Consider the following 24,921-nt stretch of genomic DNA (forward strand, 5'->3'; position numbering starts at 1 on the left):
TTATTGTTTTATTGTTTTGTTCTGTTTGTCCGTTTAACAACGCGCCTAAATTTTTTTTTATTTTTTATTTTATTAATAATATTATTATCATTATTATCATCATTATTTCTTCTGCTTAATGTTATTTTTGAATTTTTGATGTTTCTGTTTTATTTTATATATATATATATATATATATATATATATATATATATATATATATGAAATAATCAGTTTATATTATTATTATTATTATTATTTTCATGTTTGCCATGTTGCATGTGTGCGTGCACGTGCGTTCGTGTGTGAATGCGTATATCCTAATATGTTGATTTAATTTTGATCTGTTTTTTTTTTGACATTTTTTTAATTTAGAATAAAAGCATTGAAAAATTAATTTTTTTTTTTTTTTTGAGGGGGGGAGGGGTCTTTGAGATTCGTTGAAAATTTTTTATATGGTTCGAATCGAAAATGGCGAAGGAAAATGACGTAAACAAAAGAAAATGGTGGAATTTAATTTTTTTCGGTTAAAATAATCGCGTTTGATGTTTTTGATATTTTAAAAAAAAATTATATATAAATATATATATATAACAGGCCGGAGAAAAAGTTTTTTTTTTTTTTTTGGAATTTTTCCCGTGAAAATGAATGAAAAGGAAGGGAAAGAGTGGAAAACAGAAGCGGCCATTTTCGGTTTGCTTTACGACCGAATCGTGATTTTGAAAACAAATTTGACAAAAATTTGTTTCCATTAATTATCTTTTCACGTCATGTGCGTTTGATTTTTTTTCCCCCCAGATTAATACGAGAGTTTCCTCCCCCACTCCCCCTTCCCCTCGCTTTCTTCTCATTTTTTTGTTTTTTTTTTGTTTGTGTTATTCTCGTTTTTTATTTTATTTTATTTTTGTTTGCACTCGCGTGAAATTTATTTAATTATAAAAAAAAAAAAATCGTCTGCTAACAACAACAAACGGGTGATTCGGTTAAAAACATTCGCGATAAAAACAAATTTAAAAAAAAAAATTATATCACAACCGACGAGTAGTACTCGCGAGTATCATTTTTCTCATTAACGTGATAATAATAATATATAATTATAATAATAATAATAATAATAATTTATTAACAAACAAACAAACGTCGACAACTTGGTTGTTTTAAATATGTATAATAATTACTTATCTTAAATTATTTAATAAATAAATAAGTAATAAAAACGTGTGAGATTTAATATGACGCGTATATTATTAATAATTTTTATCTTATTCACAAAAAAAAATTAATAATAATTAATTTATTACGTTAATAAATAATAATAATAATAATAATAATAATAATAATAATAATAATAATAATACTTTTATTAAATCCTTATTTAAAAAAAAAATAATAATAATAATAATGTCATTATTTAATTTTTTTTTTTTTAAATTCCTTATATTAATTTAAATTAACGAAATTAATTTTAAAAGAGTCGTTTAAATATTATTATTATTATTATCATTATTATTATTAATTTACTTTTGTTTTTTGACCTTTTTATTATTATTATTATTATTATTATCATTATTATTTTTTACGTGATTTCTACGCATTTTATTGTGGTCGGCTCTTTTTTTTGTCTTTTACTTTTCTAATAGAAATTTATGTATTAAAATGATAAAAAAAGGTATTGTGAGGGGTGGGGGTTGGGGTTGAGGTTGGGGAGGTTAAGGGGAAAGAAAAACAAACGGGTGCAAGGGCAAGATACGAACGAAATGTTGAATTAATTATAATTGGAATTTTCACCCCTGGAAAAAAAAAAAGAAAAAAAAGAAAAAAAGAAAAATCTCCATTTTCCCTTTCCCCTTCCCCTCCCTCCCCTCCTCTCCTCCCCCGTTTTTTCTTTCTTTCTTGTAAATCTCGATTCTCCTGTAATCCAATTAAGGATTGGTTTCCTTTCGTTGTTGTTTGGGTAAGTAGTATCCAGAGTTTTTTTTTTTTTTTTTTGAAACTTTTACCGTTTTACCACACTTTTCCATCCTTTCTTCCCCCTACATTCATTCTTTCCCTTTTCTCTCTCTCTCTCTCCATCTTTTTTTTTTTATTTCTCATTCTCTGTCGTAGTCTTTTTTCTTTCTTTTTTCCTTTTTTTTTTTTTTTTTTTTTTTTTTTTTTAGAAAAGTTGTACTTATCAGCTGACTCCAGGCTCGGCTATCATCATTTTTAAAACCATGTTTTTTACTCTTTTTTTTTCTCCCCCTCCCCTCCCCCCGCCCGCTCTTTTGTAACATTTTAAATTATTTACTTTAATAAAATAAAATTAAAAAAATCTTTTTTTTTTTTTTTTCGTTCGGTTTGTTCTGATGTTAAAAGTTTAAATATTAATTTCCGTTTTAATTTTTTTTTTATTTTTAGAATCAATAAAATGGAACCAAAGATTATAAAAGAAGAAGCACCGGAACATAAGGATTCAAACGATTTAACACCGTCTCCAGGACCTGATACAATGTCATCTTCCAGACGGCCGAAAGGTAAATTATTATTATTATTATTATTACAAAGTTAAAAAGGTTTTCCAGGTTTAAAAAAAAAAAAAAAAAAACGTAAAAACTTAATTACACATATATTCGAATGGGAGGGGAAGAACCGATGAGGCGGGGCGGGGGCGGGTGACGGAAAAATGATAGTAAATGGGGAAAAATGGGGAATGTTAAAGGGGAAAGGGTCGAACATAAATGCCAATTCCAGAACGAGACACAGGACCTGAGATTGACGTTAGCCGGGATTTTCGATAATTAATCGATGTCAAAATAATTTTCTATTTCGAAAACACGGGAATAATTTTATTTCAAACATTACATTTGTTAAGTAATAGATTTCCCGTGTTTTGTTTTATATATAAACGGGAGCCGATGTTTTCGAACGTGCCAAAAGGATTTTTTTTTTTTTAAATGTCAATTTTCATTTCCGTATCGAATCCCCCTCTCCCCCTCTCTCTCTCTCACACCCCTCTTCTCCCCTTTCATCCCGGAACCGGTCTCCCGACTATTAACTAACAAAATTTGTTCTTTTCATTCTTTAAAACAAAAATTTATTGCCTCTTTTTTTTTTTTTTTTTTGTAAACTCACATTCATCGTTTGATTTTCTCTCATTATACATAAAGAAGATCGTGAGGCCGTGGGGGTGGGGGCGGGTGGGTGGTGAAAGGAAAAGCGGCGCGGCAGCGGCGGGAAAAACGAAACAATTTTTTTTTTTTTTTGGCGCTTTCCTTCCTTTTTACGTACGTAACAAAAATTTTCTTTTTTTTCCTCCTTTTCCTTTTCCATTTTCTTTTCCTTTTTTTTTCCAAACCGGAAAAACAATATAACGAAAAAAAAAAAAGAGGAACTTGAAAATGAAATCAACAAGTGGTTTTTCGAGAAAAATGTTTTTCGAGAAAGTTCTATTTTACCTTTTGTAAGAAAATCTTATTTTATGGTTTTATTATAAGGAAAATCTTTGTGTAGTATTCGGTTATTATTTGAACGTAAAAAAAAAAAAGAAAATTTCGACTGTTGCGAAAAGTTTTCTTTTTTTTTTTTTTTTTTTAGGACAAATAGTTTATAAAAAAAATTATAATTAACGTTTTTCTTTATTATTATTATTATCACGTTTGTAGTTTTTATTTAAAAATGGGGGGGGGGGGCAGGGGCGGAGCGTCTTATATAAATCGCGATTTCTTTTAAAATTTTCCATCAAGTTTTCCTCGCTACGATCACTAATGCTCTTATCATTATTATTAATATTCTTCTCCAGACACGATCACGGGATCTCCCTCCATCGTATTTCGTATGTGAAAATCTTTCAGGTGATTATTAAAAAAAAAATTTTCTTTCGCATGACGTCATCATTGGGGCAATTCAAATCGAACGATTAATTTTTTTTTTGTTTCCGTTTTGACGCCATATTGAATTCTTATCCGGAATCCCTGACTAAATAATTAAAAATGTTTTCCATTTCCGTTTTTCCTTTTTTTTTTTTGTTGTTTTCTCATTTAAACCCCGCCTTTCCCGCCCCCCCTTATTAATTGATGACGTGACAGAAAACATCAATTTTTCATTTTCATTTTTATTTTATATTATTTTTCTTATCGAAATCTTTTATTTTTTCCCTCCCCCCTCCCGGAAAATTCTTTATCAATACCCTCGGGATGAAGAAAAAAATAAATATGCAAACACATAGTATTAATTAATAATATAAATAAAAAAGAAAATGTAAATGACGTTTTATTAATAATTTAAATTTTAAATTATTTTTAATTGATAATAACAAAAAAAAAAAAAAAAAAAAAAAGAAAACAAACGAATCGGGATTCCATTTTTTATTATTATTATTATTATTTTTTTTTTTCAAAAAAACCTTTCAGGTACGACGACAGTTAATTATTAATAATTGATTAATTAATATAATAAATAATATCTTATTAACATAACAATTTTTAAAAAAAACTTTTTTATTTATTAATTTTTTTGAATATTAATATTATTATTATTATTATCATTATTATTGTATACACGTATATTTTTTTAATGAAAAAGAAAAAGGGGAGGGAAAAAAAGGAAGAAGAAAAAAGGAAAAAAAAAGGAAAAAAGGAAAAAAAAATTTTTTTTTTTTTAGAATTAAAAACATTTGTGTGTGTGTAAACGCGTCGGGAAAATGTCCACCTGTTTTTTCCATAAATTTACTTTACTATATTCACAACGTTTGAACTTTTTTTTTCTTTTTTCTTTTTTTCCTTTTCGTCTTACTCCCAACTATTATTATTATTATTATTTTGTTTTTCTTTTCGAAAAACAAAACTTGTATTAAATTAATAATAATAATAATAATAATAATAATGATAATAATAATAATAATAATAGCAGAAGCATTAAATTATTACGAAAAAAAAAAAAAAAAAGAAAAAGAAAGAAAGCTCAGGTGTATCGTAATGATTAATTTACGAGACATAAAGTTTTTCTTCCTTTTTCTCATTCAGTTTATTCACGTTTTTAAAATAGTTTGAAAATTAATTGTAATAAATATATAAATTATTATTATTATTATTATTATCGGTTTTTAGAATAATGTGTTTATTAATAATAATGATAATAATAATGACGTCACGAATAAATTTCGTTTACGTTTTTCATAAACTCAAAGTTTGTCGTCGTCTTGGTCGGTTTAAAATTTAATTTAAAAAAAAATTTTTCTTATAAATTATTATTATTATTATTATTATTATTATTATTATTATTATTATTATTATTATTATTATTATTAATTTTACATTCGTTTTGCATTTTATTTGAAAAAAAAAAAAAAAAAAAAAACATTTCGTTTGGGGTTGATGGATGAGATTTTTTTTTTTAGGTTCGTTCAGGTACGTGATAAAAAGTTTGGGAAAAGTGATTTATGTATACGCGCATATTTATTTAAAAAAAAAAAAAAAAAAAAAAAATCGAATATTCGATAGGAAAAGGAATTTTTCAAAAGAAAAAGTTTCAAAACGAGAAAAACCGAAAAAAAAGGAAAAGAAAAATTTTTCTTTTTCTCCCCCTCCACTCTCACTCCACTCCTCCCCACCCCACTCCCTCCAACCCTCAACCAACAAAAATTTTCTTTAAAGTTTTGTTTTTAAATTGAAAATATGCTGCCGTGAAACAAATGAAAAAAAAAAAAAAACACGGGGTTATGTTTACATACCTTTTTTTTTTACGTTTTTTTTTACGGAAAAATAAAAATAAAAATAATTTATTTTATTTTTTTTTTTATTTTTATTTTTTCGCATTTGAAAATGTTTCTTTTCGTTTTCTTATTCTGGTTTTGACAGACCTCAAAAAGTTTAAATTTCACTTCTTTTGAAGTCTTTCTAAACTTCTTATTTACCTTAATAATTTTTTTTTTTTCTTACTTGTTAAACTTGGTTGACTAGTAAAAAAAAAGAAAAACCTGATGTTGATTTGCGTTTTTTTTTTCATTCTTTATATCTTTTGATATTGCTGCTGCTGCTGCTGTTGCTGTTGTTGGTAAAATTAAGGTGAGGGGGAGGGCAAAGGGATCAGAGATTTTTAGCAGACGAAAATGATTAACGAAAATTATTTTACTTATACGTGTACATTTATCTCACAAAAGATTTTTTTTTTTTTTTTTTGCGAGGGGGATGATGCGAAATGTAACCTAAAGGGATATATGATGGATGTGCCCTTTTGTTGTGAGTGTGAATCCCTTTCTTCCGGAAGACCGCTAAACAAAATAGTGACGGGAATTTGACCACCTGAGACCACCGACAAAACTCGGACGAACGAACGAGATCACTTTAAAAACGAAAAAAACTTAATTTCGATTTTCTTCATCTTTTACTCTCTCGTCTACTACCTATTCCCTCTCTCTCTCTCTCTCTCTCTCTCTTTTCATTCAAAAATTGTTTTTTTGAATTAATGCTGTATGTTTTCCCCCCGCTCCCCCTCCCCTCCCCTCTGCTTAATTTTTAAGTATCGATTTTTTTTTTTAGATAAATAGTTTAAAACGTGACGGATCACAAAAAAAAATAAAGGGGGGAGGGCGGTAGAGAGGAAGGAATGGAGAGGGAAGGAGGGGGTTGCGGAAAAGTTTTTTTTGAACGGAAAGGGAAACACACAATGGAATTGTAAACAGTCGGATTATTGAAATAATCATATTAAATATCCAATGACGGTTTTCCACGAAGGTTTGCCAAAGAATGTCGGCGGTTTTGCCATTTTCAAATTGAGAATTAACTAAATAATTATTTAAAATTGTTTTTTTCGTTTTTTTTTATATTAATTGTGAGAAAATTCATCGCCATTTAACTAACGTCATGTATACTAATTATTCTTTGATAATTTATTTACTGGATTCGAGTATAAAATAAACGATTCGTCGCATTGTTTAATTTAACACGTTCAAATGGCAATCGTCCATCCACGTTCGAAAGGGTGGTGATGCGTGTGTGTTTTTTTCATTTTTTATTTATTTATTTATTTTTTTTGTTAATTCAATTTTCCTTTTGTACTATTCATTCTTTTTTTCTCTCTCTCTCTCTCTCCTTCACGTGTTGTTATTACTTGGCACCGATAATGTTGTGGGGGAGGGAGGGTAACAACACGCGCACAAACGAACGCATTATTTTTTTTTTTTTTTTGAAATTACCGCCTTTTTTCGATTACGTCATTTTCGTTATGTCGATAATTGAATTATATTCTATGGAAAAATTTTTTTTTTTTTTTTTTTTTTCGAACGGCTATAATTTTAAAATAATCATCATTATCATCATCATAATCATTATCATTCTTATTATTATTATTATTCGAATGCACCATTCATCAAATAATCTTCCTCTGTAATAATAATGTTATAACCTTTACACTTTTCAACTTACTTTTAACCTCCGACCTCCGGGTGAGGGGTATTTTCTCCAACTTCCTCCTCCCCCCCCGAGTAAGGTGTTAAAGTTAGCGGATAAGTTTTTGGAAAACCAGGTGAAAATTTATAACCCTTCTTCTTCTTCTTCTTCTTCCTTCTTCTTCTTCTTCCTTCTTCTTCTTCTTTTTCTTCTTCCTTCTTCTTCTTCCTTTTTCTCTTCTACGTTTTTGACAAGGCGAAATTTTTTATTTTTATTTTTTTACGTAATCAATTTTTGTATTTTTAAACCTTCCCCCCCCAAAAAAAAAAAAAAAAATAAAAAGTTTTATTAAAGAGGGAAAGAGAGGAAGGGAGGGTAGAAGAGGGATGGGATGGAGTGGGGGGGACAATGCGCGCATTTAAATTAATAGTAAAGAAAACGATGGAAAACAAACAAGACAAACGAGGGTTTATTTTAAATTGTTGTATTGTTTGTTGTATAAATAGAATAATAATAATAATAATTGTTGTATGTGTTTGTTACGTTGTAAACATGACGATTGCGTGACACGTAAAAAAAGAAAAACGCCATCACCTGACTGCCACGATAATAATATAAATTTTCTTTTTTTTTTTTTTTTTTTTATTAAGTAAAGTCGTTGTCGTTCCCATCGTTTTTCTTATTATATTATAAATATAAATTTTTTTCTTTTTTTACGAGGGACGGGATGGATTTTTGCATTATAAAAAAAAAAAAAAAAAAAAAATTGCATAGAAATGATGACGACTTTGCATGTGATTCGCAACAAATTCAAAAAAAAAAAAAAACGTGGCAGTAGAAAAAAAAATTCATTTTATTTATTTTACACTTATCTTTGATTATGATTATGGCGACCATTTTTTTTTTTAATAATAATAATATTTGACGAAAAAAAAAGTAGTAAGGAAAAAAGTAAAATAAAATAAAATAAAATAAAAACCGAAAATCGAAAAGGGAATGTCGACTGACTGCGTCATTCCGACTTGACGTTTTCGTCATTATGTGAAAATCTCTTAAAATGAGAGAGAAAGAGAAAGAGAGAAAGAGAGAAAGAGAGAGAGAAAAACCTCGAAGAAAAATCTTTTTCGATTTTTCACACACGCGTATATATTTTTTAAAGAAATATTTGTTTTAATTTGTTAAGATTAAAATTAATTTTTCGACAGATTTTAATTTTTTCCGAAAAAGAGAGAGAGAGAGAGAGAGTGAGAGTGAGAGAGAGAGAGACGACGAATACATTTTTTTTTTTCGAAATACTACGACTCTCCCGGAAATGATTTCGTTTTAAAAAAAAATTGTTTTGGAAAAAAAACACTTGGCATCGATTAAATGTTAACGAATGAATGTTTACAAACCGGAAATGGTTGATTCAATCTCAACTGATGATTGAAGAGTAGTAGTAGTAGTAGTAGTAGTAGTAGTAGTAGTGGTGGTGGTCAAATAATAATTTTAACTCGTAAACGTTACATAAACGAAAAAGAAAATACCGGTACAAAAAAATCTTTTTTGTTATTTCGTTTATTATAAATATCGTTTGTTTGTTTGTCGTGGAAATAGAAAAAGGAAAACATTGAAAAAAAAACTAAAAAGAAAGGAGAAACTTAATTGATATAATTCATCAGAATTAACGGATTAGTGTTAAAAACCGTGTTTACGTAAGGGAAGAACGAAAGGGGTAAAGGGCAAAGGGGAGGGAGGATAAAGGGAGGAGTAGGAAGGGAGAGGAGGGGAAAAGTGAGGGAGAGAAAGGGAGGAAGGTTAAAAGGGCGCCAACCTCATTTAAAATTTTTGTACTTAACGAAAATATCCGTTTTATTAATTGGTTCGAAAAAAAACATTTTTTTTTTTTGTTTCGTCGCCATATTTTTTTTCCCCGTTCGTTCGTTTGTTTGTTTGTTTGTTTGTTTTCGCTGAAAAAATTGGACGTTCGAAATTCTATTATTATTATTAATAACCGGTCGTTTTTACCGGTAAAATTTTTAATTAGTAAAAAAGTAGTTATAAAACCACAAGGGAAATTTTGAAAACTTGCCGGATGTAATGACAAAAACAAAAGGTGGAAAATTTCCTATTAAGAATTAAGAAAAGTTACGAAAAGAAGGAGAGAAAGAAAGAAAGAGAGAGAGAGAGAGAGAGAAAATGAAAAAAGAAAAAAAATAATAATAATATTCGTGAGTGAGAGAGAGAGAGAGAGAAAGTAATAAGTTATTTGTTCAAATTTTCTTAATAACCGAGTAATTTATGTGTAGCAAGAGCAGCAGGAAAAAAAAAGGAAAAAAAGGAAAGAAAAAGGAAAAAAAAAAGTGGAAAAAAGGAAAGAGGTGTGTGTGTGTGTGTGTGTATGTAATTGACAGGGCATATACGGCGTGAAGTAAGTTTTTTTTTTTTTTTTTTTTTTTTTTTACTGGAAAACTTCTGGAAAATTCATTAGCTTAGCGTAAGTGAAACATTGAAATCTTTTTATTATGAGGTTCGCGCCAGATGAAGGCGACATCTGGTTATAGAATGTTTTTCTTCTTTTCTTCCGTTCCTTTCCTTTTATTTTATTATTTTCTTTTTCTTTTTTTCTTTCTTTCCTTCCTTTTTTTCTTTTTTCCTCCTTTCTCTTTCTCTGTTACTGACACACTTTTTTATTTTTTATTTTATTTTTTAAATTACATTCGCGTAAACACTCGCGACATTAATATTTCATTTCAATCGCAAATCAATACCGAAAAAATGTTTAGGAAAACGAATTGAAATTAAATTTTTTTATTAATTAAAATAATTAATCATTATTATTTTCGTCTGCTTTAAAAAAAAAAAAAAAAAATTATTTTTCGTCTGCTTTTAAAAAAAAAAACGTTTCTATTCATACTTTTTTTTTTTTTAAAAAAATTTTCGTGGCTTTCGTTGTTTTTGTTACGTGGCACGTTTAAAATTTAACGTCGTGTAACTAGAAAATTGACGTAATCGTAGCCGCGTGTGTTCGTGTGCGCGTGTTAATAATTTTCCGATTTTTATTTAATATTTATTTATTAATATATTTCGAACACGGAAAAAAATTTGATTTCCGAGAAATGATTTAATAAAAAGGGAAAGAAAAAGTAATTTTGATATTTATATACTCTATGACTTAGACGAGTCGTATTAACATTCTATGGCATGATTTAAAAAAAAAAAGGAAAATTGTAAAACGTAATCATAATATTAATTATCGTACCTGGCTGCGTGGTTATTATTTATTTATTTATTTTCGGGATAACTAAAAAAAAAAAGAAAACAGGAGTTTTTAAATGTAAAGGGTAAGAAAATTTTAGAAAAAAAAATTTTTTTAAAGAGAAAAGGGAGAAAAAAAAAAAAGAAAAAAAAAAATTCCACGGGAAAATAAGTTTCCGAACCCTGCGAGTATTATAGAAATTATAATTTTGACAAAATCCAAAACAGCTGACGAGGTTTCCAGCATTTCTTTTGATCTCTCTTTCTTTCTCTCTCTTTCTCGCTCGTTCGCCCGCTCACTCACTCACTCACTCTCTTTTCGGAGTGAGATATGCCGCGGAGAGAAAGAGTGAAAAGAGGGAGAGAGAGAGAGAGAGAGAAAGAGAAAGGGGGAGGGCAAAGAAGAAGGAGAGAGAGAGAGGTTACGGAAGGAGAGGAAGGGAGTAAAAAACGAGGTTTGAGGGAAAGAGGGAACGCGGGGAAGGGAGGGGTGGGGAAGGGTGAGGGGGGTGAAAGAAAAAGTAGGAAACGGGCGCCTACGCCGACGATGCTGCCATCTGACTAAAAAAAAAAAAACACCACGGGCGCAGCACCATCGCGTTTCCGGGCTCAATGTTGAATGTCATTCCATATATAAACTTTAACTTATACGGATATCCATTTAAATATGATTTTCCTTCCGGCATTTTTCCAATTTTCCCTCTTATTTTCTTTTAATAAATTTTCCGGTTTTTCTTCTTTTTTTTTTTTTAATTTTTCCTTTTTTTTTTTTTTTTTTTTTTTAAATTTAAATGTAAATTATTTAAAGAAACAATATGGAGTTGTAAAAGAGTAAAAAGAGAGAGAGAGAGAGAGAGAGAGAGAGAGAAAAACAACAAAAATAAAAATAAAAAAAAAAAAGGAAAATTTTTATTTAAAAAAAGAAAATTTCCCACGATTTAAAATTTAAAAAATTTTTTTTTAACGACCGAACTGTTGTTGTTGTTATTGTTGTTGTTTGTTGTTTGTTGTTACGTTTCTTCTTTATTTTTGTTTGTTACCTTTTTTACACCTGAAAAAGGAATTTAAATAACAATAGGAAAAACTTATATTTTCACATACCGTTCTTTAATACCATTATAAAAAGAGATTACGCGATCAAAACCCCTTTAAACCTAAGTCAGTTCAGGTCCTGCCTTGTTTGAACGGAGGAGGAGGGGGTGGAGGGGAGGTTGGATGAGGGAGGAGGAGAGAGAGGGAGAAGGGGAGGGTTTAAAAAAAAAGTAGAAAATAAATAAAGCGTGTCATCATTCCATTAATACTTAAACTTTTCTCTCGGAACAAAACAATTTTTTTTTTATTATATTTTAATTATAAAAAAAAAACTCTTCGATTGATTTATAAATAATAATAATAATAATGATAATAATGATAATTTAACGGTTTTTTTAAATACGATTCGAAATTAATTGAGTTTGAAAATTTTCCGGTAAGGATTTAATTTCAAGAGAAAAATGATAAAAGAAAAATTTAATAATAAACTTTATTATTATTATTATTATTTATTATTATTATTATTACTATTAATAAATAACGTGGAAGAAGAAATAAATAAAAAAAAATTTTTTTTTTCAAATAATTTTTCGGGGAAAGTAATAATAATAATGATGATGATGATGATGATGGGACTCGTTGGAAAGTTCAAACAAAAAAGAGAAAGAGAGAGAGAGAGAGAGAGAGGTGGGCGGGAAATTAAAATTTTTGAACACAATGGACGACGTCACACTCAAATTCAAATTTCAAATGATGAGTTTTTCTTTCTTTCTTTTATTTCTTTCTTTCTTTCTTTCATTTCTTTCATTTCTTTCTCTCTTTTTCTATTTAAAAAAAAAAAAAAAAAAGAAAAATCGAAAAAAAAAAAAACTATTCCTTCATTTTCATTTTCTTTTTCATTTTCATCGAAAACTTTTTAATGTTTATGAATTTTCTTCTCCTTCTCCTTCTTCTTCTTTTCTTTTTTTTACTTTTCTCTTTTTGACGCTCTTCACTATTTTTCTTTTAATAATAATAATAATATTGCTTTCTTTTGTTTATGCTTTTTTTTTTTATATTTTCAATGACGTTTGTTTTTCACCACTCACTTGAAAACCATCGTTTTATAATAATAGTAGTCCCATTAATTATTATTATTATTATTATTATTTTTTCAATGAGGGAAATTTCACGGGGAAAAAGAAAATTTTTTTAAAAATAATAATAATAATAATTATGGTTTTTTTTTCCTATTCGCGTACGTCATTTAAAATTTTTTCCTTTTAAGGTTCGTTCGATTCAAATTGAAAAAAAAAAAAAAGCTTTTCCTGTCAGTGAATACCAACCGTTCAAAAAAAAAAAAAAAAAACGTTTAATTTTCCTTTGGGGTTAAAATCTGTAAATGATTTAAATGAAATGAACGAAGTTTCAGAGTCAAAAAAAAAAAAAAAAAAAAAAACTAAACACAAACGATTATTTTCAAAGGGTGATGATGGAATGAAGCAGAAATAAAAAAAAAAAGGAAATCCTAGAAAGGTTTCTCTCTCTCTCTCTTTAGGCATCAAAACCTTTTGGGGTTTTATAAAAAAACTCAACCTCACCGCAATAATTAAAAAAAAAAAAAAAATTTTTTTCGTTTAAACGAATTACTTACTTACTCGTAATACAATAATAATAATAAATTAATTTTTTATGTATTGATTGATTGATTGATTGATTGATTTATCGATACGTCATACGCGAAAAAAAAAAAATTGTGTGTCATGACGTCATACATATATATATACATACACGTTAATTAAGTAAATAATAGTTTTAAAAAAAAAAAAAAAATGAGTTGAATGGGGTCTCGAACCGACCTTTTGGCACAAATATTTGTAGATTTAAAAACGTCGTGGGCTTGGAAAATTTGTTATCAGACTTCCGCACGCTTCCCGTCACACAACCCTAAAGTTTGTTCAGGACGTTCGCTCTTGCCTAAACGATAAGCCATGCTTTTCCCTTATCTCATGTTCACCACAAAATTTATTTTGTTTCGTTACCATCGACTCTATCCTCTTGCCTCCCTCCCTCCCTTCTCTCTCTGTTTCTCCCCTCTTCCTCACGCATTTAGAGAGAGAGAGAGAGAGAGAGAGATGGAAAAAAAATTTTTCGAAAATGAATTTCGCCGACGATGCCTCATCATCACTTTTCATATCGACATTTAATTATTTTTGTAACACATCCGATCGGGACAATTAATTTAAAAAAAAAAATTAAAAATTTTTTATTCCCCCCTCCACCCCCCCCAAAAAAAAAATTCATAACTTGAGAGGAAGTATTTATTGATAAGGGAATTGTTTTCATCAGGTGTAAAATCACCTGGTAGTCCGGAAGAAAGTCATAACGCGACGCCGCCGTCATTAAGTCACGTGACATCTAGTCAACATCAAAACACTTCGCCGCCATCATCAACGTCGGCATTATCACCTGGTAATACGGGAACCTCTTCGCCGCCGACGACGAATGCGACGACGACGACGACGACTCCGACGACTCTCTTAAATCAATCCAATAGACCCAATTTAGGAAAGTTGAAGAGGTTTTTAAGTACTTTGGTGCAATTCGGAGCGGAAATCAATTCCGAACTCGGTGACAAAGTTCGAAATTTAGTTTTTAGCATGGTGGTAAGTACAAAAATCGTTCATACACGCGGTACCGGAAGGACCCCCACGGATTTGAAATTAATTCAATGAAAATTTTAAATTTATTTCAGAATGGTAATTTAACGATAGAAGAATTTCATACGAATTTACAAGATGCGACAAATTTCCCACTTCGACCATTCGTTTTACCATTTTTAAAAACTCATCTTCCGCTTTTACAAAAAGAATTGGCGTTTCAAGCAAGGATAGCTAAACAGGTGAGTTTTATATTTATTTTTTTTTTCACGTATTATACGAGAGAATGATGATGGAGGGGAGAGAGTGGCAGAGAGAGAGGGGGGTGGGGGAGGGAATTGTGTCGCACATTTGTAAAACTAATGATGATTAAATTATTATTTTTTTTTTTTTTATCGAAACGAGCTTTACGTCAAGTTTTTTAATTTTTTTTTTATATAAATCACGTAATATTGAGAGAATTTTTTTTTTTCTTTAATTCTTCCCTTACTTACATACTTGTAAAATCACACTACGAAATAAAAATGGCGGTTATTTATACAAGCGAACAAAAAAAAAAAAGAAAAAAGTTTTAACTAAAACAAAACAACTTTAGGAGGAAAAAAAAAAAAAAAAAAAATCATTGAATGGTAAAAGCCCGATCGTGATTTTGCATTTAATTAACATCTTTTTTACATCTTAGTTTTTCTCTCTCTCTCTCTCTCTCTCTCGTTCCCATCTAAGAGGAGATGAAAAGGGAAATGGGAAGGGGGAGGGAGGAGGGGGAAAGGGGGAAAGGGGGCGCGCGAGAAAAGGTTTCCAGAATAAAAATCATTCAAGAATTTGAATCCTCCTCCTTCTCCCGTGTTCTTCCTTTTTCTTCCTTACTTTTCACTTTAAAAAAAATTTGAAATTATTATTATTATTATTTCACGAACAACGACATCGTTTGTTTAATTACTCTATGACTTACGGTTGATTCTAACGAAAAAAATCGTATTCCTTCTTCTTTTTCGATGGGTTTACGCGTTGGGGGAGGAGGAAGGAGGGGTAGGAGTGGGGGTAAGAAGTGTAGAAATAAGTTCAAAATCGTAAACGTACAATAAAAAAATACGTTCGCACGAGGAAGAGAGAGAGAGAGGGAGAAAAGAGGGGGAGGGGAGAAACATGAAAAATAATAAAAAGTTTTCTTGTATTATTATTTTGCATGACATATCAAACTTGATATTGTTCAATAAAATATATATATATATATATATATTGAAAAAAATTTATTTTCTTACCGTTGAAAAATTTAAAATTTTTTTTATGTCTTTTTTTTTTTTAAATATTTAATAGAAACCGTTAAAAATAATTTTTTTAAGTAGTCGGTGGGATCATCATACATATATCATATAGATTATTCATTATTTATTATCATCATCATTATTATTATTATTATTACTATTTGGGTAATTTTTTCCTCGTTATCTGTTGCCCAATTTCCTTGATCGAGGTTTTATTTTTTTTTTTTTTTAAATTTCCTTTTAATATTCCCCATGTAACAGCCATCCAACCAGCCAGCCAGTCAGCCAGCCAGCCGTGGTCATGCCCCTTACTCTCTCTCTCTCTCTGTCTTTTTCATTTTCCCTCCTCTCCCCTCGTTCGGGGAGGCCCCTTAACTCCCCGAACGATCAACCACACGTGCCGCACGTTTAAAAAACGTTTTGCATAAAAAAGTTTTTTTTTTTTTTTTTTTTTTTCCTCTTTTCCTTTAAATTCTCTGTAGAATTTTGGTAGCATCTGGACTTTTAAGCACCGCGAGTTTCAATATTTCCCTTTCTCCCCTCGCTCCCCCCGCTCCCCAATAACTTCCGTTTTCATTCCCGGATTCTTCTTGCTCTCTTCTCCTTTAACTTTTTCTTAAACCTTACCAATCTTCTTCCTCTTTTTTCATCAAACTCTTGTTTCCTCCCTTCTTCTACTTTTCTCTTTAAATCCAGCTGGTGCTACTACTAGCTAACTGATGTTACAATATCGTTTCCTTCTCCTTTCGTCTCCTCCCACTTTTTAAAACCTTTGTAAATTCACGTATGTGTACATATATATATGTATACGATTTTCCTTTGAGACACTCACGCGACACTTTATGTGACGTCAACGTTCACCACCGCCATTTTTTTTTTTTTTTTTTTTTTTTAATTTCAGTCGACTAGTCAATATTTAAAGCATCACGAACAATTAGTTCTCGATCCATCATTTTCCCCGAGTGAACCTTCAGAAATATTCAATTCGGATCAAACGTCGGAAAATGGAAAAAGAAAACATTCGGATAGGTAATTATTAATTATTTCCGGTCGTTAAATAATAATAATAATAATATTAACGCGTTTGTTTTTTCCGTTTAGCATATACGAAAATGGAATTTCGTGCGGAAAAGAAAATTCAAATTCTGAACATCCGCAGCAACAGCAGCAACAGCAGCAGCAACAGGCACCGCCACCTCAAAAAAAAGAAAGACTTCAACATTCCCAAACGATGCCAACATTATTCGGCACCGGTTTAAATCCATTATCGACATTCCAAAATTTTCCACCATCCGTCGGAAATTATAATTTTCAATTTCCGGGAATTAACGGACACGGAAGTCATCAATACGCGTCAACATTCAATTCCAGCATTTTAGGTTCGAATTTTCATTTGCTTAACAGTTTAAATCAATCGGCTCCCCCTCATCTTCTCGTGGGGGGCGGTAGCGGTGGTAGCAGCGGGAACAACGATCATTCATCCCATCAGGATTTAAGTAATTTGAGAGGGAGAGAGGATAGATCGGGAGACGAAGAATGGAAAAATATAAATACGGTAAATAAATACATAAATAAAATTAAAAACGATGTACGATTGATTGATTGATTGATTGATCGATTGATCGATTTTAAGATGTTGAATTGCATATTGAGCATGGTTGAAAAAACAAAAAGAGCTTTATCGATTCTTCAAACGAGAGATCGAAATATAACAGTCGAATCCGATATAAAAAGAGCGGCAAATGAAATAATAAGAGTTACCGAAGAAAGAATTGCGGAAATAAAAAGACGAGCGGGTGAGTACCGAACAACAAATGAACTTCCGGTTTCACGATAGATTTTTAATTTATTTAAATTTTTAGAGGAAGCCGTGAACGAAGTCAAGAGACAAGCCATCGTGGAATTAGAAAGAGTCGTCGTTAAAAATAATAACAATAATAATAATAATAATAATAATAAAAATAAAAATGATGATGGGGAAGAGAGTAGTAGTGCGACGGAAACATCCGGTGGAACGCAAAATGTACGGAAACGAACGGGTTTTTTTTTTTTTTTTTTTTCAATAATTCCAGACGTGATGATGATGATAATAATAATAATAATAATAATAATTGATTTCAGCTTTGTTGGAATTGCGGTAGAAAAGCGCAAGAAACGTGTTCGGGATGCAACATAGCCAGGTATTGCGGTTCGTATTGTCAACATAGGGATTGGGAAACTCATCATCAAGTTTGTTGTTCGACGGATAGAAGGCATTTACCTCTCGGTTAGAAATGATGAAATCGTAAATCGATTTAAAAAAAAAAAAAAAAAAAAAACATTTATTTGTAAATAACATTCGTTTTCGTGAAAGTAATTTAAATTTTAGGATTTAGATTCGATTCGGAGGATCGTAATAGACACGTTATAGACGATAGGAATAGAAACGTCATGGAAGAAAGAAGGAATTTCATAGATGATAGGAATAGGAGGTATTCATCAACGGATGAAAATCGTTGCGGTGGCGGTGGTGGTGGTAGATACGACGATAGGAAAGAGGAGGGTAGTAAAAGAAACGAAAAAGAAAAGGAAAAAATGATGGACGTTGAAAAAAATCGTACGGAGAACAACAACAACAACAACAACAACCAATGTGAAAAATCAATGGATCATCAAACAAACGAATTACATAGGATTACGACGACGGCGGAATCGAATCGAATCAATAATCGATTATTACCAAACATATCTAGTCAAATGATAAATATCGATAACATAAGAAGGATTAAAAATCACGTTTTGAATCGTCACGACGGTGACGTAGATAATAATAAATCATACGCGGATAATATAACGACGAAAAAATGCAATAACGTACTCCTAAATAGTAATAGTAATTATAATGCGGGAACCGGAAGTGGAAACGGAGTGAGCGGAACAATAACGAGAGGAAATAGATGCAGGCCGAATTCTAGATCCACGACTCCCGTTACTCTCGCCACGACATCCGTTAACGATGCCAAATGACGCTTAAATTCAAATCAATTAAATAAAATTAAAAATTATCAAAAAAATAAAAAATTATAATCCATAACTTTAAAAAAAAAAAAAAAAAAAAAAGAGTTAGAAAATTAACAAAATTAAATAAATGTTAAAAAAAGGAAAAAAGGAAAAAAGGAAAAAGAGGAAAAAAGGAAAAAAAGGAAAAAAGAAAAAAAAGGAAAAAAAGGAAAACATGCGTATCACCGAACGTTAATTAAATATATTTTTATAGTAATAAGTAATCACACGTTATTAATAATAATGATGATGATGATAATAATAATATATTACTCGTAATTATATATATTTATTTATTTATTTATTCCAAATTCATAATTATTATTATTATTATTAAAAAATTAAGAGAAAGGATCTTTAATAAAAAAAAAAAAAAAAAAATAATTTCAATAAAATTCACAACCGAATGATTATTATTATTATTATTATTATTATTATTATTATTATTATTTAATTTAATTTTTTCTTTTGTGTATAAATTAATTAAATAAATATATATTATAATTAATATTAAATATTTATTATATAAATATATATTAATAAAATATTAGTATGTATTATTTAAAATTAAATAAAGCACGGATTCTTATTATTTTACAAAAAAAAAAAAATACATAAATACATAAATAAATAAATAAATATATATATATATATACACATTTAGAAAAAATAATAAGTTATTAATATATTATTTAATATTTTAAAAGAATTTAGAATAAATAAAATGAGAGAAATAATAATGATAAAAGGACCGATTGGGAAAATTTACAATATATATTATATATCATTATATGAAAAATTCTAGCTCTTTTTTTTTTAATAATAATAATTATTATTATTATTTATTTATTTATTTATTTTATTTACGTCACACGAATGTAGTCGTCAAAAGTTATAAAAAAACCTTAAAAAAAAAATTTAAAAAACCAACGGATATCGAATTTTTGTATTTTTCGTTATAATTGTTTGTTCGTTTGTTTGTTTGTTTGTTTGTTTGTTCTGATAAAAAAAAACAAATCAAATGGATTTTTTTTAATTTGTTTTTCTTCTTCTTTTATCACTCAGGAGAAATTTAATTATAATAAATGGTTATTTATTACATTGAGTATTATTATTATTACACTTATTATTATTATTATTATTATTATTATTATTATTATTAATTAATTATTTACATAAAATTCGTTATAAAAAAATAGACAATATTATTATTATTATTAAAAATTTTTGTTCGGTTTATTTTTATTTTCTTATAAAAGTTCGGTTGTTGGAAATATGGCGGGTAATCGTTTTTGTCTTCTGACACGTCAACCGTGTGTGTGTGTGTGTCCTTCAAAATGGCTGGTGCTTTAGATCGCCAAGTCGGTTCCTCGGATTTTTCAGATCCATGGAGTTACCTTGAATTAGAAAGGAAAGCAAATCAACAAAGAGTGAGACCGAATGAGCTTAACGTTTTACCTATTAATCTATCAACCAACTCAACTGTCGTTAGTCCTGGCGTTGAAGAAGGTAATATAACAAATATCGATAGATAATGTAATAAATTTTTTAAATTGTTTATTATATTTAAATAAATGTTTATTTTTAAATTTATAATGATTTCTACGTCGTAACGACTTTTCAAAAACCTTACAAAATATTTATTGAATTGTGAAAAAGAAATGGAGTACAATAAAAATTTTCTTTTATATTTTTTTATCAATTAATTGAACGCAGTTTCATGTTGAAAATTTTTCTTATTATTATTATTATTATTATTTATGTAAATTTTATTTTATTTTTTTCATACTGCGAAGTAATAAATTGGTTTTTTAAGTAAAATTATTTTATGTTATCAATATTGAATTATTCGATAACTCTTTGCCCGAATTTGTTTAACAAACGATTACTTAGTCTTAAAATTTTATAAAATTTTTGTTTTTAGATGCTGATGTTTCGAAACATGTTGGACCTAGTGTTAGCATAGCAACATTGATTGCTGAACATTTATTAAGTCATCCATTTGTCGTACTGAGAAGACAATGTCAAGTTCATCATAATTCAAAAGCAAATCATACGTTAGCCATCACATTAGTACCTGTCATTGTAAGGCTACATAAAAATCAAGGATTTACAACGCTATGGAAAGGTCTCGGAAGCTCATTATTAATCAAAGGAATGTCATTAGCAATCGAAGATTTACTTTCAAAAGTAACTCCATGGCCCAAGTTAGTGTGAACATTAAAATAATTTAAATTATTCAAAATGGTAGTTTAATTATTTTTAATCATTTAAAATTTTTCTTTTTTTATGATTTTAATATTTAGTACAAGTTTAAAATGTCTTACTCTACCTTCTTTTTTTTTTTTTCGTAGGGAGATAACATGGCACAGTTCATTAAAAACCTTAAGTCAACATATATTATTAAAAAGGTTAATTTTTTTTTGGCTCTTAATACAACTAAAAACTAAATTTCTCATTGGTTGATTTTTAATACAATTTTTTTTTTTTTTTGTTATTTTAGTGTGAGTTTAGCTTTTATGACACCTTTTTATTCAGCTAGTTTGGTCGAAACTGTTCAGAGTGATATAGCAAGTGAAAAACCTGGAGTTTTCGATGTATTCAAAGGTGGAATGTTTAGACTTGTGAGATGGGGAACACCACAAAAAGGTAGAATGCTTCCTGTCTGGGCTTTGATATTTCCAACAGTTGTTTGTGGCCTTTTAAGGTACCTTTTAAAAGTGGTCGTGCAAAATGTCGCAAGTCGAGCCATTCATTTAAGAAATCGTTTCAAACAAGAGAAAAGGGTGAGACATTTATTTATTTATTTACATCACTCTTCGGAATTTTTACATAAAAAACTAAAATTATTTACATTATGTGTTCACATTTAGGGAGCCTTACACAAAGATATTATCAGCAAAGCTTCCAATGAAGAAATTGAAAATACTTCTTCATTCATTGGAAGTTTATCTGCAGATGTCATATGTTATCCATTAGAAACAATACTGCATAGGTAAGTTAATAATTTATTTATTATTATTATTATTATTATTATTAAAATTATTAGAAATGCAATTTTCAAATTAATTTTTAAGGTTATATCTACAAGGAACTAGAACAATAGTCGATAATTTAGATTCTGGAATGGGAGTGATACCGATTCTAACAAATTACGAAGGAATGGTTGATTGTTATGAGAGTACAATATCACAAGAAGGTGTTTTAGGATTATACAAAGGTTTTGGAGCCTTAGTTTTCCAGTATGCAGTTCAATGGGCGGTAATTAAATTAACAAAATTTTTCGTTACCGAAATATCAATTTTACTTAAATCGAATTCAAAAGTGAGGCGAGTACCACCCGATCAAGAGCTGTTAATGGATGCTCAACCTTCTGTTAAAACTCCTCAAACGAAAAATTTGTCTAGTTCTTTTTATGCAGAAAACAATCCACCATATTATTCATTTTCTTATCCTTCTATCACGCCTATGTAATTTCTTTTTTTTTACCGAGAGATAAAATAATAGTAATAACTTTTTTTTTTCCTCTCCATCTCTCTCTCTCTCTCTTGATAAAAATCGTATTAACTCTCTCACATTTTGTTAAATGTAATAATAATAATAGTTCTTGGCAGGATTTATATATAAATTAGGTTTTCTCTCCTTGGTACTAAATAATGTTGTCGCATCATCGAGTTTGATCTACACAAAGCCTTTTTGAAAATGATATTTCAAAAAAAAACCTTTAATTATTACTTTTATTATTATTATTATTATTATTATTATCAACACTATTTTTTTTTTAATTTGAGAAAAAAATTCGTTTAAAAAAACAATTAAAAAAAAAAAAAAAAAGAAAAAAAAAGAAAATCTGAAGTGAAGATTTAACCGATATATATATATATGTATACTTTTATAAAAATTTTATTTTTTAAAATTCATTTACTCATTTTATCGGCAGTTTATTTATTATATATATTCAGCTATAAAAAAACAATATTTCCTTTTTTTTTTTAAATTGAAAAATTATCTATTGTGTCATCATCATCATCATCGCCATCACCCTTTATTTCGTTAAAAATGGGGGGGGGGGGAAAAGAAAAACTTTATTTAACTTTCCCCATTTAATTTAATGTCTCCTTTCCATTAAAAGAAATAAATTATTCCATAACTTATTATTATTATTATTATTATTATTATATATATTAATAAATTATTTAAATAATTTTTTTTATTATTATTGTAACAATAACAAAATATTTATAATGTTTTACAGCTATTGCATGTGATGTAGACTTTATTTAATTTATTTAGAAAACCATTAATAAAAAATTGTATTTATAAATGTAATATTGTAATAATAATAATAATAATAAAAATAGTAAAGAAAACTAGAAAGAATTAATTTATATGAGAAAAAGAAAAGAAGGGAAAATTGTTTGTGTAATATATTAATATAAAATGATATTTATAAAAGTAGTCATTGTGCTTATATTAAAAAAAAAAATAAAAATTATGTATTTTGCCATATACAATGATGGTCATAATTCGTTATTGTTTTTTTTTTAAACCATTAAAATGAATCAAAATAAATTTTACGTTGGAATACAATTTATTAATTAATAATATTTATTTAAAATTGTATTATTTTGTTTAAATAAATTATTTAAAAAAAAAAAACAAAATTTAGAAATATACATTAAACTTGAAACTTAAAAAAAAATTGTTAAATGCTTTATTTAAATATTTAATTAAAACGATTAAATTTTATGTTTGTTTAATGTAAATTTTCACTGAATTTGTTTAGTTTTTTGCTAAAGAGATAATTAATTAATTTATTAAAGTTTATCATTTTGTTAAAAATTTAAAACATAAAAAAAAAAAAAATTATATTAATTTGCAGAGTAAAAGTTGATAATGTTTTTCTATTGTAAAAGTTAAAATTTGGCAACATTGTTTTAACCGTGGCAGAAGTCGACTCGTTCATCTGTAGTTGATTTTTTTTTTTCACAATATGGAGTTTTTCATTTCTAAAGTACTTAAAAAACTCCCAAAATTAATATCAAACTCACCCTCATCATTACAACCGATATGTGGACCATCTTATTTAATAACGTAATTACTTTTGATAATTTTTTAACGGTTTTAAATTAAATAATTTAATTAACGTAATTTTCTATTTATTTATTTTCATTTTGATTAATAGGAGTAAAAGATGGGGTCACAATAAATGGTTCCCTGATAGAAGGTATTTTGAAGAATATAGGAAAGACCATCCTATTCCGCAACCTCTTATAGATAGAGATACAGTAGAGAAATACAATCCATTTTTGGATGATGAACCAAATACGGAAATTCAAAATGTTGTTTTAAATTTTGGTCCTCAACACCCAGCTGCTCACGGTGTGCTAAGATTAATTTTAGAGTTGAGAGGAGAGGTAATTTTAAAGTTCAGAGAATCATATTGTTGAATTTTTGTTACAAACATTAATCAATTCTTAAAATTTCAGAGAGTAGCAAAATGTGATCCACATATAGGTCTTCTTCACAGAGGAACAGAAAAATTAATCGAATATAAAACTTATACTCAAGCTTTACCATATTTCGATAGGCTGGATTATGTTTCGATGATGTGTAATGAACAGTGCTATTCGCTTGCAGTTGAAAAACTTCTAAATATTGAAGTGCCTCTGAGAGCGAAATATATAAGAAGTAAGCTTAAGTTGACTTTAATGATAAAGCCAAACTTTAAAAACTACAATCTTTCAGTTCATTGTATTGATTTTGCTATATATTATTGTATAAAAAAAAAAAAATTTGTTTATTTCAGCCATGTTTGCAGAATTAACGAGAATTTTAAATCATTTAATGGGTATTGGAACTCATATTCTCGATGTCGGTGCTTTGACTCCTTTTTTTTGGTTTTTCGAAGAACGTGAAAAACTTATGGAATTTTATGAAAGAGTATCTGGAGCTCGTATGCATGCGGCATACATTAGACCAGGAGGAGTTAGCCAAGTAATTAATTGTTTTTTTAATAAAAAAGTATCTCGAATGTTTTTATTTTAATAATAATTACACGAAAATAAATTTTTTTTAAATTAGGATCTGCCACTTGGATTAATGGACGATATTCATCAATTTTTAACAAAGTTTGGATCAATTTTAGATGATGTTGACGACGTTTTAACAAACAATCGGATTTGGGTTGACAGAACTCAAAATATCGGTGTCATTTCAGCAGAGGATGCACTCAATTACGGTTGCAGGTATTCGATTAATCGAATGAAAAAGTTTTTTTTTGTCAAAAATTTATTAGAATGTTCCACAACATCTACTTTTTTTTTAGTGGTGTCATGTTAAGGGGTTCTGGAATTAAATGGGATT

At 28.5% G+C, this 24,921-nt stretch overlaps 3 protein-coding genes across 3 annotated transcripts in view; all 3 read left to right on the forward strand.

The window, feature by feature from the left end:
- Positions 1–13,748: 13,748 nt before the first annotated feature.
- On the forward strand, positions 13,749–18,522 carry Phum_PHUM399560 (protein CBFA2T2, putative; the record flags this gene model as incomplete). Its single annotated transcript, XM_002428703.1, has 9 exons — positions 13,749–13,806; positions 13,941–14,257; positions 14,347–14,493; positions 16,418–16,545; positions 16,618–17,071; positions 17,150–17,312; positions 17,379–17,539; positions 17,638–17,782; positions 17,885–18,522. The coding sequence occupies 9 exons, from the start codon at positions 13,749–13,751 to the stop codon at positions 18,520–18,522; spliced, it is 2,211 nt and encodes a 736-aa protein (XP_002428748.1).
- A 1,370-nt stretch (positions 18,523–19,892) lies between these two features.
- On the forward strand, positions 19,893–22,029 carry Phum_PHUM399570 (uncharacterized protein; the record flags this gene model as incomplete). The annotated part of the gene is made up of 6 exons (XM_002428704.1): positions 19,893–20,064; positions 20,480–20,762; positions 20,910–20,966; positions 21,059–21,341; positions 21,429–21,550; positions 21,633–22,029. The coding sequence occupies 6 exons, from the start codon at positions 19,893–19,895 to the stop codon at positions 22,027–22,029; spliced, it is 1,314 nt and encodes a 437-aa protein (XP_002428749.1).
- Positions 22,030–23,548: 1,519 nt separating this feature from the next.
- Positions 23,549–24,921, forward strand: part of Phum_PHUM399580 (NADH-ubiquinone oxidoreductase 49 kDa subunit, putative) — a gene marked incomplete at both ends in the record, with an annotated part of 2,204 nt that continues 831 nt past the window's right edge. The window contains 5 exons of the mRNA XM_002428705.1: positions 23,549–23,649; positions 23,741–23,972; positions 24,045–24,246; positions 24,365–24,552; positions 24,640–24,796. Of these exons, the coding sequence (XP_002428750.1) occupies positions 23,549–23,649; positions 23,741–23,972; positions 24,045–24,246; positions 24,365–24,552; positions 24,640–24,796 (880 nt within the window). The remainder of the gene's footprint in view (positions 23,650–23,740; positions 23,973–24,044; positions 24,247–24,364; positions 24,553–24,639; positions 24,797–24,921) is intronic.

The sequence above is a fragment of the Pediculus humanus genome, genomic scaffold, assembly GCF_000006295.1.
Source record: "Pediculus humanus corporis 1103172107910 genomic scaffold, whole genome shotgun sequence".
Classification (NCBI taxonomy): Eukaryota; Metazoa; Arthropoda; class Insecta; order Psocodea; family Pediculidae; genus Pediculus; species Pediculus humanus.